The sequence below is a fragment of the Acomys minous genome (assembly GCF_964271855.1).
Source record: "Acomys minous genome assembly, chromosome: 19".
NCBI classification, from domain to species: Eukaryota; Metazoa; Chordata; class Mammalia; order Rodentia; family Muridae; genus Acomys; species Acomys minous.
The window spans coordinates 36423472-36438183 of NC_140499.1; the positions used below are offsets into that span (position 1 = coordinate 36423472).

At 36.7% G+C, this 14712-nt stretch overlaps 1 protein-coding gene and 1 pseudogene across 2 annotated transcripts in view; one reads left to right on the forward strand and one right to left on the reverse strand.

Moving 5' to 3' along the window:
- Positions 1-2674: 2674 nt before the first annotated feature.
- Positions 2675-4694, reverse strand: LOC311590048 (zinc finger protein 143-like; annotated as a pseudogene). The gene has a single exon. The product of its transcript is annotated as a zinc finger protein 143-like (transcript).
- Positions 4695-8360: 3666 nt separating this feature from the next.
- The window catches only part of LOC311589844 (arylacetamide deacetylase-like 2), a 37306-nt gene continuing 30954 nt past the window's right edge, over positions 8361-14712 (forward strand). The window contains exon 1 of the mRNA XM_084768520.1: positions 8361-8536. Coding sequence (XP_084624646.1) covers positions 8399-8536 — 138 coding nt within the window. The 5' untranslated portion in view covers positions 8361-8398. The remainder of the gene's footprint in view (positions 8537-14712) is intronic.

A 14712-nucleotide genomic window follows, 5' to 3' on the forward strand; every position in this document is an offset into this window, starting at 1 on the left:
AAAAAGAGAAGACTTTCTGAACAGAATACTGTTAGCACAGGCACTAAGATCAACAATACATGAGACCTCACAAAAAGAAAAATCTCCTGTAAGGCAAGGGACACTGTTATTAGGACAAATTGTCAACCTCTAAAATGGGAAAGGACATTTTCCTGACTACTCATCTGATAGAGACCTAACATGCAAAATACATAAAGGGCTAAATAATTAACCCACAATATCAAGAAAAGAAATAACTCAATAAAAACGTGTTATAAATGTAAGTAGTGAATTCTCAAATAAGAAATTCAAATGGCTGGGAAGGCACTAAAATAATATTCAACATACATATAACCAATAAAATGCAAATGAAAACTATTTTGAGGTTTTTATCCTATGCCTGTCAGTAATGACAAGATGAATGAAACGAATGACAGCCCATGCTGTTGAGGATGTGTAATGAAGGAAACTCTCAGCCATTGCTGGTGGAAGCGAAAACTTGTATAGCCATTGTGAGAATACGTGTGGCAGTTGCTCAGAAGATGGAAATTGCTACACCTTATGATCCAGCTGTACTGTCTTAACCATACACCTAAAAGACACTTCATCTTACCACACGGGTACTAGATCAACAATGTTCATCGCTGGTTTTTATTCATAACATCCAGAAATTTGAAATAACTTATATGTCTGCCAAGTGATGATTTGATTAAGAAAATATGGTATATTTACGCAGTGGAATATTGTTCAGTCTTTAAAATAGTGAAGTCATAAAATGCCTAGGTAAAGTGATAGAATTAGAAAAAAAAATTCTGAGTGAGGTAACTACAGAGCCAAAGACAAGTTTGCTGTTATATGTGGAGGTTAGCTATTAACTCAATAAAAGCAAGCTACAGATTGCAGCATCACACAGAGTTGGGTGTAAAGGATGATACCTGGAAGGAGGGACAGAGCTCCTAAAGAAAGAAAATTAGAATACACCATTATAGGTGGATAAGAGTAGAACTGAAATAGTAGGGTCAATTAGGGGACAGGGAGGAAACGGGGAACAAGGGAAGAATACCTAAAAATAAATATCCACTTACTGTAGAGCTACTTGAATTTTATACATACATGATGGTGATCTCAATGAAATTGCCAAAATAATAGAGGAGACAGAGACCTAACTGGACATCTCTCGACCACAAATTATACTTCAGTACTGGGAATGGGTTACGTCTAATGGAATTGTTGAACAAATGGGTCCAATGTGAGTCCCGAAACAAGCCAAACTGTTGCCAAGGTTTGTTGCTTGCTCTCTACAAACTTCTGGGCAGGCCCTACAAGTGAAGAGAGTATCTACCCTGAACTCACTGAACATGGAGAGGTTGAGCTGGTGCAAACCAAGAGCCCAGTGACATAGGGGAAAACAAAATATTGTTGTCATACTAAATGAACATAGCTTTAAATTGACTTGTAATGACATTCTATTATACTCAGAGCTCAGTGTGTGCTTGGCCATTATCAGAGAAACTTTACCCTCCAGAAGATGGGAACAAACACAGAGGCCCAGATGCAGGCAATAGACAGAACATGAGAGATCGTGGAACACTCATCTCTAAATGTGATGTGTCCGTAAAATCCATCCCCTCAGAGATCCAAGAACCATGTAGAAGATGAAGGAGGAAGAGTGTTTGGGTACATATTACGGCTGCTAGTTTTGTGTTTCTTATGGGATTCCTGAAGGTGAAAATGAGTGTCTTTGAGTACATATCTGTATCTGTTTCTTGTGTTTTTGTTGTGCTTTCTTCCTTCATTTTGTTTATTTTCTATTCATGTTTGTTTGTTATTATTTAATCTTTTTATATTGTATTGTTATTCTTTAGAAACCCCTTTCATTTAATTCTAAGGAGAGACAGAAAGAGAATGGATTGAGATGGTAGGGAGGTGATAAGGGACTGAGAGGGTTAAACCATAACCAGAATATGTCACATGAAAAACTTGTTTCCAATAAAAGAAAACATACTTCTTTTTAATTTGAGCATTCTTATCCATGATGAAAATTCAAAATAAAACTACCTTAATATTTTACCTTACCTCACACATAATTGCTAATATCAGAAAAATAAAACAAATCAATCAAGTGCATGAGAATGGAGAAAAATGGACACATGCTTGAGTTGTAAGTGCCAAGTGCTAGAGACAATAGGAAAATAAATGTGAAGTTTCTGCAAAAAGAGAGAAATTCATTTGCCACATGAGCCATTATCTCTCTCCTGGACATACTCTGAAAGTACTCTGTATTTTACGGCTATGTAGGATTTAGAAAGGTTTCCTGGGAAGACCCGGGGGTAGACATACATGTCTCCTCACCTGGAACTGGAAGCCTATTATAGCTTGAAATATAGGTAGCACCAAATTTCAACTTGGTGAACTATGGCTCTTTAGTTGTGATTGTTTGACATGTAGGAACTTCAACACAGGTTTTGTTTTTGTTTTGTTTTGTTTTTCAGAGTAATTTGCAAACTCATTTTGACCCAGTTCAGACATCTCAGGTCTTATGAGTGAATTCCTGAAGTCTGCCATACAATAAAGAGTAACATCAATACTTGATGAGGTGCCCTCATTTCCCACCTCCTCATAAGCAAAGAATTACTTAAGTAATTTATTCCTGGGGCTATGTATACAAAAGTATCAAGAAGAAAATGTTCTCCTCTCTCTCAAAAAAAATGTGTACAGTGCTTCAGGAATGGAGCTTCTGCTCTGCCAGGCAGGGCTTGGGGATTTCTGCCAAAGGAGATGAAAGGCTCCTTCCTCCTGTTTCATTGCTCTGTGGTTCTGAGCATTAATCATCTAGCCCTAGAGTTTCTCCTTGTTGGATTCTAGATGCTATTCTGATAGCTTCTTCCAGAGATGGCTGCTCTTCAAGCTGAATTGCAATCTGTGTGCCATTGGATGTTGCCACTAAGGTCAGAGGTGTGGTTTCTTTAGTTACTGAATGATGTCTTTGTGGTTGGTGTTCCATTTCTGAAGAAGCTGTATAGAATGCTGCAATGTGTTGAGCCACAGTTGCAGTCTACTGTCCTTCTGTGCCATCACCTGTGACCATAGCAGCAGAGTGTTTTCTTGCTGAGGGATGACTACATCCTGAGTGAGTAGTGACTGTGATGAATGTGCCACCCTGTGTTACTATGGTGATGGTGATCCCAATGGCCTGCATGTCTGCTTGAGATACAGTGACATGTTTAATCCCATCTTGGGATGTGGGTGTAAGCTGTTGATTCAACCCAGACTAGGTTACTGTACCACTAGTGTAGATACAGTGTCCTTTCCTGCACCTGTAACATATGTGATCTGGGACCCTTAAAGAACACCATCCCCTTGACTTGGGGGAGGCACAAAGAAGCCTTACTGCTCCTTGCCAATGGGTTCTGTTTAATTGTGGGCTATCAATTTGTGCATTGTCAGTGCAGATATGTGTTTGTATGTGTTTCCACAGTGATTATAGTGTATGGTTTAGAATAAGTGTGAACAACAGGGTGTTTTTGCAAACTTGAATATTCTGTAAACCTTTTCTCACACTTGGAACAGTTTAGGCCTATGGCTTTTCTCCTGTGTGTATCCTCACATGATTTTTATAATTAGTTGTGCTGGCAAATGCTCTCTAACATCCTGATTCTGTGCAGTAATAAGGTATTTCTCCTATGTGTGTTCTAATGAGCACTTTTCTGATATTTGAGGTTGTAAACAACTGACCGCAGCTTCAATAGTACACTTAAAGGGCCTTTCTCCTGTATGGGTTCTGATGTGTTCCTGAGGGTCTCCTAAAGTTTTGAGAGCTTTTGTACAATTATCTTCTGAACACTGATATTGCTTTTCTCCATTAGGAGGTCTGAAATGACTTTTTAAATCCATAACCAATTGCAAATACTTTCCCACCATCTGAATGCTCACCCTAGTAAGACCAGATTCCTGTGTGTGAGAACTCATAGACCTTAAGATGGTGAGCTATTGTATAGAGTTTTCCATAACCATCATATTTACACTGAAATGCCTTCTCTTCACTCTGTTGGGATTTAGCAGTTACTCTCTTAGCATGTCCTTGTAAAACAATGTGCAGTTTCTTCTCTTGCTTATTTTCTCCAATCATTCCTGTACTTGTCACACTTTCATATCCATCAGTGGACCCCTTGGCTGCATACTGTTGCAAAGCACTAAAGGTATCTGGGTCAATTGTGGCATCCCAAGTGTGCCACCCTGCCACTGTCCCATCAGCCTGAATCATTAAGATGCTATCAGACTGTGGGATCTGCACTGCATGGTGGATGTAAGCTGTTGTCCCATCGTCCAGTTGAACTGCTGTGGTGAGCGCTTGTCATAACTATGATTGGAAGTGTGGTGAATAAATGCAGTGATTCCATCTTCTAACTGCACTGCTTGCTCATCCTCAAGCCTCAAGGTATCTCTTGTATGTTTAGGTATAAGGACATGTGAACATAGGCAGCAGAAACATATTCTGAATGAATGACCTGGGCATCAATAAGTCTCGCATATTTAGAATTATGCTCTGTGTAAACAGTAGAGGCATACGCAAGCATTGTAGCTTCTAAACTTACACCCTCTTTATTTTCAATGTTGTCACTATCTACAAAGGTTATTTCCTCTGTCAGGCATAGGGTAGCATGGTGAGCCTCCATTCTTCCTCCAGGAAGTTCTGTCATTTGCTGAGAATTCCAATTTATTTGTCCTACCAAGATTTTCTACCTCCTAGAAAAAATTTCCAACAGTTCCTTTATCTGACCACCATGCACCTGGAGAGAAAACAGGCTCCTGGCACCCAGGTCCCCAGGCCCCACAACACGCATAGCCTCCACAGATTGTTAATCAAAATATAACATAAATGACTCTGATATAGTATTTGCTCCTCACTGAAACTTTGTGAGTCAAATTTATTTCATCTGGACTTCCATCTCCTATCTCTCAAGCTGCCGTAACTAGTGAACAATCAATGACACTTTTTAATCCCAGAGTTCTAAAACTCACCACTCCGTGGTAGCACTACAGAAATATCCAACTCACAGGTGGAAATTTCTACTTTAGTTTGTTTCTTGTTGCTCTGAAAAAAAAACTGATGGAAAGAAATATGACTCTATGTGGTTATTTTAATGTATAAGTTACAGTTTTCACTATGTGAAGCCAGAACTAGAGCTCAAGATTGAAATCTGGAGCAGGAACTACATGAGGGCTCATGGAGGAATGATGCTTACTGGCATGCTTTCCATCATTTGGCCATGTTGCTTTCTCATGGCCCAAGACTTCCTGCCCAAGAATGGCATGGCTCAAAGTAGTCTGTCTTCTCATAATTCTTAACCAAGAAAAATGTCTCATTGACATAGCTACAAGCCAATGTGATGGAGACATTACCTCAACTTAGGATTCCTCTTCCCAGTTGACTCTTGTTTGTGTCAAGTTAGCAAAGACTAAGTAGCTCATGGTATTGTCTGGGGACCAAAACCATTAAAGATTTCATGATAAAAATAAAATGACAAACTGAAACCCACAACGAAATATTATCACAATTTGTGTAAACAAAATTCAAGAACACATCAGAAAGTTCACTCACCATAAATGGCACCATTGCAGATATACAGGGATGGTTCAATATACATAAACAAATAAGTATTGTAAGTCACATAAGTGAATTAAAGAAGAAAAATCATATAAATATTTAGATATATGTGGAAAAAGCTTTTTGACAAAAATCATTATTCAGAGTAATATTCAAATGGGAAGGAACATATCTCAACATAATAAACGTTATATGTGCAAAATTTATAGTGAACTTTGAGTTAAAATGACAAGTATGTACAATTTATCCACTTTATTTGATATAGTGCTCAATGTCTCTGATATAGAAATAAGGTGAGATAAGCAAATAAAAGAGATGTGAATAGCTTCCTTATTTGCAGGTGACATTATTCTTCACATGAGTGAGCCTAATGCTCTATCAGAAGACACCAATTAGTACATACAAGAGATTACAGAAGACAAAACTAAAATACAGAAATTGGTAACTTCCCTCTATAAAAGAGATAAACAGTTTGAGAAATAGATTAGGGAAACCATTGACAGCATGAAAAGATACTACTGTGTAAGTCATATAAAAAGTGGAAGTGAGAGAATTTTATAGAGTGTACAAAACCTTAAAATGATAAAGAAGACATTAGAAAATGGAAAAAAGCAACCATGTCTATGAATATCAATAATTAATATTGAGAAAAAAAGTCACTATACAACACCATACTATAGATTCAACGAAATCCAAAAAAAATTCCAGTGCACTTTCTCACTGAAATAGGTTAAAAAAAAACACCCCCTCCAAAAAAAACCCTTAAATTCCTTGGGAACAGAAGATCCTGCTGAGCCAAAGCAATACTACGGAAAAGAATAATACTTGATGAATGCTCATAGGAGATTTAATGTTGTGCAGAAGCCATGGCAATGATACTAAATTAAAAACAGACACACTGCCCCCTTTACAGGCTGCCATTTTGACACTCTCACCTTCAAGAAATAATTAAGAGATTCTCACATGGCCTCCATTTTCCCCTCTCAGCTGTGTCTGTTGTGTCTAAGTGGGGCTCGGTTAAATCCTTCATGACTAACCTTGTCACTTAATGTGAAGGCCCCTGCTTTAAACACTTCATCCCGTCTGTCTACAGAATTTCCTCACAGAGGAATATGTTAGATAACGTATATCTCTCAGTAACTGGGAATCTTGAAGGCTACGTCAGAATTCTACTTACTCTAAGACTTTTGACTTTGTCAGCAGTTGTGAGTCTGTTGTGGAATCTTCTATATCTATGCTGCCAGCAGTTCTCTGAAATATTGGAGCGCGAGTCTGTTTTTCCTCTCAATTTGGACCTAACTCATCCACAGTCTCTTCCAATACAGCTCTCCTTCTCTTGCTCTCTCTTGTGCTAGTAAGAGACAGCCAGATGTTAGATCAACAAACAAAAATAACTTTTAGGTTTTCTCATTTTTTTCCCCCTCTGATTCTGTTGAGGTAAATTTTATTGGCCTGCACGTCATGTGTTCATATTTATGTTTTTACTAACCCATTCAAAAATTAATTTTATAGTTTCTTCAATTCTTTCCAATTAATGAAAACTATGATTTCAGAATTAAACACTTAAAAGCTTTTTTATATTTATTTTTCTCTGATTATAATTCCGGTTTTGAAAACTTGATGGTAAACAGAGCTAACCTGAGTCGATGGGAATGAGGATAAAGTTCATCAAATTGCATGTGTGTTCTATGCAGTTCATAGGAGAGAGAAGAGAAAAAAAAAGCAAAAGTAACCAAATATTTTAAATAACAGTTGGTGTTTCCAGGATGCACATATGGGACTTTTCCATTCATCTTGTCTGCAGCCTCCTCAACTTTTCCCCATCATGATCCATGTAGTTCTATTTCTCCAAATTGGAGAATGAGTTTTTACCCTGATATTCTGGTGTTCACTTAGATATCAAAGGAGGGTTGTGTTAAGATTACAACATGGACCAAGTAAGAGTGTTAGGAACAGTTTCTGTGCACAGGTCACTGAGGAAAGTGGCAGAGACCTCATCTGCAGAATGTGATCTGTGTCAGAACTGGTAGAATAAGAATAAGAGAGAAAAAAAAGATGAACAAAAGAACAGACAAATGCAAAGTTATAATCAGTGTTAAAAATCTTTTGTCTAATCTGAATGCCTGGAATACCAGGATGCAGCAAGTGTTTGTTTAATCAACATGGAGTTTCTCCATGATTATACAAGTAGCTATGTGAATCTACACATTTTAAGTTTAATATATGGTGAGCTACATACAGATTTAAGCATTAGATGAATTGGTTTGTAATTTGGAAAAGAATAGCAACTTCATTTTTACTTGCCTCTAATGTTCACAGGCAGAGTAGTTTGGAAATTTCTAAATGTGGGTGTTAGCCTTAAGGTTGATTAAATGTTACCTAACATTTTATCTTGCTTTTAAACTTTTGCCACTACTCCTTGCAAAATTGCAGTAGAACAAGGTGATTTCCTGTTTGTGTGTGTGTGTGTGTGTGTGTGTGTGTGTGTGTGTGTGTGTGTGTTCTAATTAGGTTCCTAAATGTTACTGCTCTTCTGTGTTATGTGGTGAAAGAGGAACTCACCCTCTCATGATGTTTTTGTCATTGCTGCAGATTTTATTAGACACTCTGTATTAAATTCTCTTCTATAAAGCAGTACAGTTACATAACAAGTTTCAACAGTGGCTTGATCTTAATATTGCATGCCAAGAAACTATTGCTAAAACCAGGCTTTTACCTCAGAACCCACCTTTGCCTCACTGCTCCTGTGCTGTAGTTGGTATATCAGATGCCGTTCGTTATCACCACACACAAATTTGTAAAGGATTTACCATGGGACACAAAACGCTGTGCTTTGGATTCTCTTGTGTTCTATTTGCTTATTGTGTTTACTCACCTGTTCCAGCAAACATTGAAGAACCCTGGAAAGTGAGGGTCCTTAATTCTTTAATGAGAATCACTTCAATTTTGGTAATATATTTTCTAATGAGGATTTGGTATGCTATATTAGAAATATATTTGAAACTTCTTTTATTTCAAAGCATTTGAAAGAGACTTAAGTTTTCTTTGTGACAGGTAAATGAAACAATCTTGATGGTTATTTGACCACTATGTTTCAACACTAAATGTTGTGATATGTCAAGTTTAGAATAAAAGAAATAGTACTGTCTAAAAGAAATTTTGGGGAATTGTTAAAAAGCCTGGATATTTCTGATGCTTCTGATATACTTAGACTCATGCATTCTCTAGAATTTCGCATATTTTTCCATCAAATTAAAATCTTTGGTGAATTTTATTTAGTTTTTGTTTTAGCTATTTTCTCTTTTAAAGTAATTCTAAGCTTTTTTGTTAACAGGAATTTTATATGCTCTTTACACGTTTGTGTCACTGAGGGCTCAAAGTAAATTTTGATTTGTGTACCTTTATCAAAACTAACCATTTGATCTGTTTTTCCTGTGAGGATGATGTTTTCATTGTAAGTTAATGTTATCAATATATTTACAAATAGATGAAATGTGTTTTATTAGCATGCAGAAGTGATTATGACATTCTTTTTTATTTTCTCTGATCTCTTTACTACATTTATTTGTGTAAGATAGTTGATTGTCTGGGATTGTTGTAGTCAGCTGTGATATCCCATCTGTAAATGTTGTAAATCTGCACTGTATACTCACGAGCAGAAGAGATTTATTTTTAGGCTGAAGTGCATAGTTCGAGACACTCCATGACCTACCTCAAAGAACCTCAGTGGCTCAATAGTCACTTCTTGAGATGTACTGCTGTTATTATCTTTCTTGGTTCTAAGTGCTGGAATTCAGTTTTTTTGTTTTATTTTTTAATGAACGTGATAAAATTTGAATACCAGTGTGCGACAGAGAATACTTCAGGGTACTTTTAACCAAAATATGTTTTTTGGGGGGAAGCTTAGGGATACAGAGCTAATAGAAGTTGTAGAGGATGGGAAAACACAATGAATGACAGAGACACAAAGTGTGGCAGCTGAGGAAAATGCTAGTACACTGCTGCAGAAGAGCTCCCAGCTTTCCCATGTGGACATCTAACACTTGCTATTCTCAGAGTTCATTCTGGAACTTCTTCTTTCTCTACTAAATCACTTTTCTTTTTGTTTACTGGACAAGAAAAGAAGAGGAGTATGAACCAGTGCCTTTCAGTAGAGAAACTGCTATTTCTTTGAATTTCTCATGAATCTTACTAATATTGTGCTAATATTGACTAGCACATCTTCTCAACAACAATGTTTCAGGAAACAACAATTTTTACTTTGATTTTTACTTTCTCATGTTTCAAAACAGAATAATACATGTAAATATACATGTCTTTTCTTATATATGCATATATAGGAAAATATGAGTTCTTAAACTGGACATTCTAGTGATTTAGACACCTTCAATCGATTTCAATTGATATATATTTTGTCATTGCCACAACTGAATTTTTATAGCCCAGATAGTTTCCATAAAAAGAACACTTTTAAACATGTTTCATTAAATAACAATTAGAACATTTGACAAAATAACTTAGAAATTTACCTACTCAGCAGCAATCCATCCAAATTACATACAATATATGGTAGAGTAAGGTGTCTTCAGCAACAGAATCTTACTTTCCACTTTTTAAGAATAACCAAAGACAATAGCAATAGGATGAATGTTTTGGGAGTCGCATGGGTAGCTCTGTCCAATAACTCAAAAAAGAGGTACTTGTGTCATATATTGGGGTTTTTGTATGTAGTCATTGACTCTTGGAATGATCATGGTCAGCCTGGATGAGAAATGTTCACTAGTTTTTTCACATATATTTATACACAGAGATACAGGTACTATGGATCTTAAGTTCATTTTTCGTTTTCTCAATGGTAGAATGATTAAACTACTCAGTAGATTGGCATTACTTATATTGGAAAATATATGTTGGCAAGCATCATTTAATAAATTTTGGAAATTTTAGCCAATAAATATGTATTTATATTTCTTCTATGATTTGAGCTATTTATGAAAGTTGAATTTATAATGATACTTTATTTCATTTAAAGTATCTCTATACTTATGCACAATATTGGAAATATTATTTTTCTATTTTATTATATTTTTATTTTAAATAATTGTATTCTTAAATCTATTTTGATGGAATGCACCCTTTTCTAGTCTAGGTTCTCTCTCCCTCCTAACCAACCAACTTTAAACTCTGTCTCAAGCAAACATAAACTCAATCACAGCAACAAAATAAAAAATAATAAAACAAAATAAAACTACATAAAAAATAAAATAAAACAAAACAATACAAAACTCCACAGAGATGTAAGAACATAAAAACACACAAAAATTGTGGAGCCCATTATATGTTGGCCAGCACTCTTAAAAATAAAAACCTCCTTGGGAGTGGTTGAAATATCCAGAGTCACTCCATTGGACAAAATGGATTTTCCCTCTCCCAGCAGATATAAGTGTCATTCAGTTGTTAAACTTTACCTAGTGACAAGACTTTTATTTTTATTTTAAATAAATATAACAAAATAAATTATAATTAAGTAGAGCAAAAGCTGTCATATCAAAGTTGACAAAAACTAACAGAAGGAAGAAAAAAAGCACAAGTAAAGGCACAAGAATCAGAGATACACACGTTTGCACATTCATGAATCCCATTAAAATATATAAAACCGAAAGTGGAAGCCATAATATATGTGCAGAGGATGTGGGATAGAACTGTGCAGGCCCTGAGGAAGCTTCCACAATCTTTGTGAGTTCATATAAGCTTTGTTCATACTGATATAGAGGCCTATGTTTTCTTCGTGTCCTGAATTCCCCTCTATCTGTTACACTCTTTCTGCTTCCTCATATGCAAAAGTCCCTGAGTTCTGAAGGGAGGGATTTTATGGGGACATCCCATTTAGGCTGAGTATTCAAAAGACTCTCACTCTGGTTAATATTTGGCCATGGGTCTTCAGCAATGGGCTCTTTCTGTAAGTTAATAAAGACCAACCTATAATTTTGTCAACAACCTGAGGTGTTTGAGTATTCCCATGGGACCCCTTGTTCCACCAAGTCAATTAGATGTAACTCAATCCTTGTACTGGAAGCTCCATTTGGTGACAGGAGATGACCAGTTTAAACTATGTCACTCTCAGTATTTTGCAGTTTCACTTAGATTACCTTTATATATGTATATACATTAGGGCATTTCTAATTTATTAGATTTCCACACTATCCCTCAATGAGCACTTAATTTTAGCTGTCTCTCCCAACTTGATATTCCCATCCCAGATGCCCTTATCCATACATAATTGTCTATTCTGTTTTCCTTTCATAATGAGATATATCTATTTCCTTTGGTCCATTATTTTATGTCTATCCTCTGTCATTTTATGGATTGGATTGTAGCTTATTTATGATTGACCTAACAGCTAATATGCACAAATAATTAAATACATGCCATACTTTACATACATTTGAATTTTCACTGTATATTGCTTTTGGTTCGATGTCCAATGTTAGTATGTTAATCCTACCTAGCCATGAGTATAGGGATCTTTATGGCCTCTATTGCCTTCTTCATTGATTTGGAGTTTTCGTCATACAAGTCTTCCACTTTCTTGGTTAGAGTTACCACATCATATTTTATATTATCTGAAGCTATTGTGAAAGATGCTATTTCCTTGTTTCTTTCTCATTCCATTTGTCATTTGTATATAGTAGGGATACTGATTTTTATGAGTTAGATTTGTAAAGAGCCACTTTGCTGAAAGTATTTACCAGCTGTAAAGGAAATTCTTAGAATCATTTATGTAGACTGTCATATGATTTGCAAATAACAATACTTTGACTTCTTCCTTTCCAATTTTTATCCTCTTGATCTCTTTCAGTTGTCTTATTGCTCTAGCAAAAACTTCTAGTGCTTTATTGAATATATATGGAGAGAGAGAACAATATTTTGTTGTTCCTGATTTTAGTGGCACTGATTTGAGTTCTTCTTCATCTAATTTAAATATGGCAATAATTTACTTGCTGTAAACTTCCTTTATTATGTTTATGAGTGTCCCTTAGATATCTACTCTCTCCAGGACTTTTATCATGAAGATATGTTGGATTTTTGTCAATGTCCTTTTCTGCATATAATGAGATGATCATCTGTTTTTCTTTCAGTTTGTTTATATAGTGGGTTACATTTATTTTCATATATTGAAACATTTCTGCATCTCTGGGATGAAACCAACTTAATCATCATGAGTGATCTTTTTGATGTGTTCTTGGATTTGTTTTGCAAGTGTCAAAGAGTGCCTAAGGGAAGATGCTTGAATTTAACAGAAATTCTTTAAGTAAGAAAGGGTTGATTTGGGCTCAGTTTGGGAAGATCCTTCCCTATCATGGTGGGGGAAGCATGGCAGAGGTAATGCCTTGTAGCTGTCAGTGGGACCAGGAAGCAAATAGTTAGCTTCCATACATCAACATTGGGAAGCAAACTGGTCAGAACCAAGGCCAGGTTATTTCTTTCTAGGTCCATCCATTTATCCCTGCATTTATCTACAAGTTAGTCTCCATATCCAAAAAAAAAAAAAAAAAGAAAAGAAAAGAAAGAAAGAAAAAGAAAAAAAAACCCAGAGGAGCAAAACATCAAACCTCCCAAAACAGCACCTTCTGTGGACCTAATGTTAGAGCACTAGTGTGTGGTGCACATTACACACTTAATTATTAGTAAGTTTGTTTTCCTTTCGATGTAAGTTCTTCCACTATTGTTTACACATGGAAAATGGGCAATAGAAACTTTGGGTCTATGTGTGTGTAGGAACATGTGTGCGTGTGCGTGCGTATGCATGTGCGTGTGTGTGTGTGTGTGTTTACATGTGCATATATACACATCCCTTTAGAGACCACGGTTTAACCTTGTATGTTGCTCCTTGGGTACTGCCTACCTTGTTTTAGCCACTTACACTAGAATTTGCAGCTTGGCTGGGCAGTGACCTCCCTAGAAATCTTGCTGTCCAGGATTATAAGTGCTCCTACTAGTCCCAGCTTATTTATTTATTTATTTATTTTTATTTTTATTTATTTTTAAAATTTTTTATTAATTTATTCTTGTTACATCTCAATGGTTATCTCATCCCTTGTATCCTCCCATTCTTCCCTCCCTCCCATTTTCCCCTTATTCCCCTCCCCATGACTGTTCCTGAGGGGGATTTGCTCCCCCTGTATATGGTCATAGGGTATCAAGTCTCTTCTTGGTAACCTGCTATCCTTCCTCTGAGTGCCACCAGGTCTCCCCCTCCAGGGGACATGGTCAAATATGAGGCACCAGAGTCCCAGCTTTTTAAAAAATACATTTTATTAATTTATTCATATTACATCTCAATTGTTATCCCATCCCTTGTATCCTCCCATTCCTCCCTCCCTCTCATTTTCCCCTTACTCCCCTCCCCTATGACTGTAAGTGAGGGGGACTTCCTCCCCATATATATGCTCATAGGGTATCATGTCTCTTCTTGGTAGGCTGCTATCCTTCCTCTGAGTGCCTCCAGGCCTCCCCATCCAGGGGACGTGGTCAAATAGGGGGCACCAGAGTTCGTGTGAAAGTCAAACCCCTCTCTCCACTCAACTGTGAAAAATGTCCTGTCCTTTTGCTAGATCTGGGTAGGGGTTCGACATTTAATGCAAGCATTGTCCTTGGCTGCTACTATATGTTGAGCAGGCGCCCTGGGCACAAATCTGCCCATCATATGTTCTTCTTATTGGTTTCTAGGGCCCTCTGGATCCTTCCATTTCCCCATTCTCCCTTGCTTCTCTCACCTAGAGTCCCAATAGGATGTCCTCCCCTCTGTCCCACTTTCCTGGTAGGTGAAGACTATCATGGGACCTGCCCCTTGGGCTAGTGTCCAGATACCATTTGAGTCTTTCTGCTTCTGGGTTAACTCACTTACTATGATCATTTCTAGTTCAATCCATTTGTCCACAATGGGGGAATTCCTTGTTTTAATAGCTGAGTGGTATTCCATAGTGTAAATGTGCCACAGTTTCCTTATCCATTCTTCTACTGATGGACACTTAGGCTGTTTCCATGTTCTGGCTATTATGAATAAGGCTGATATGAACATGGTTGGGCAAATGTTCTTGTGTGGTTTGGTGGTGTTTAATTTT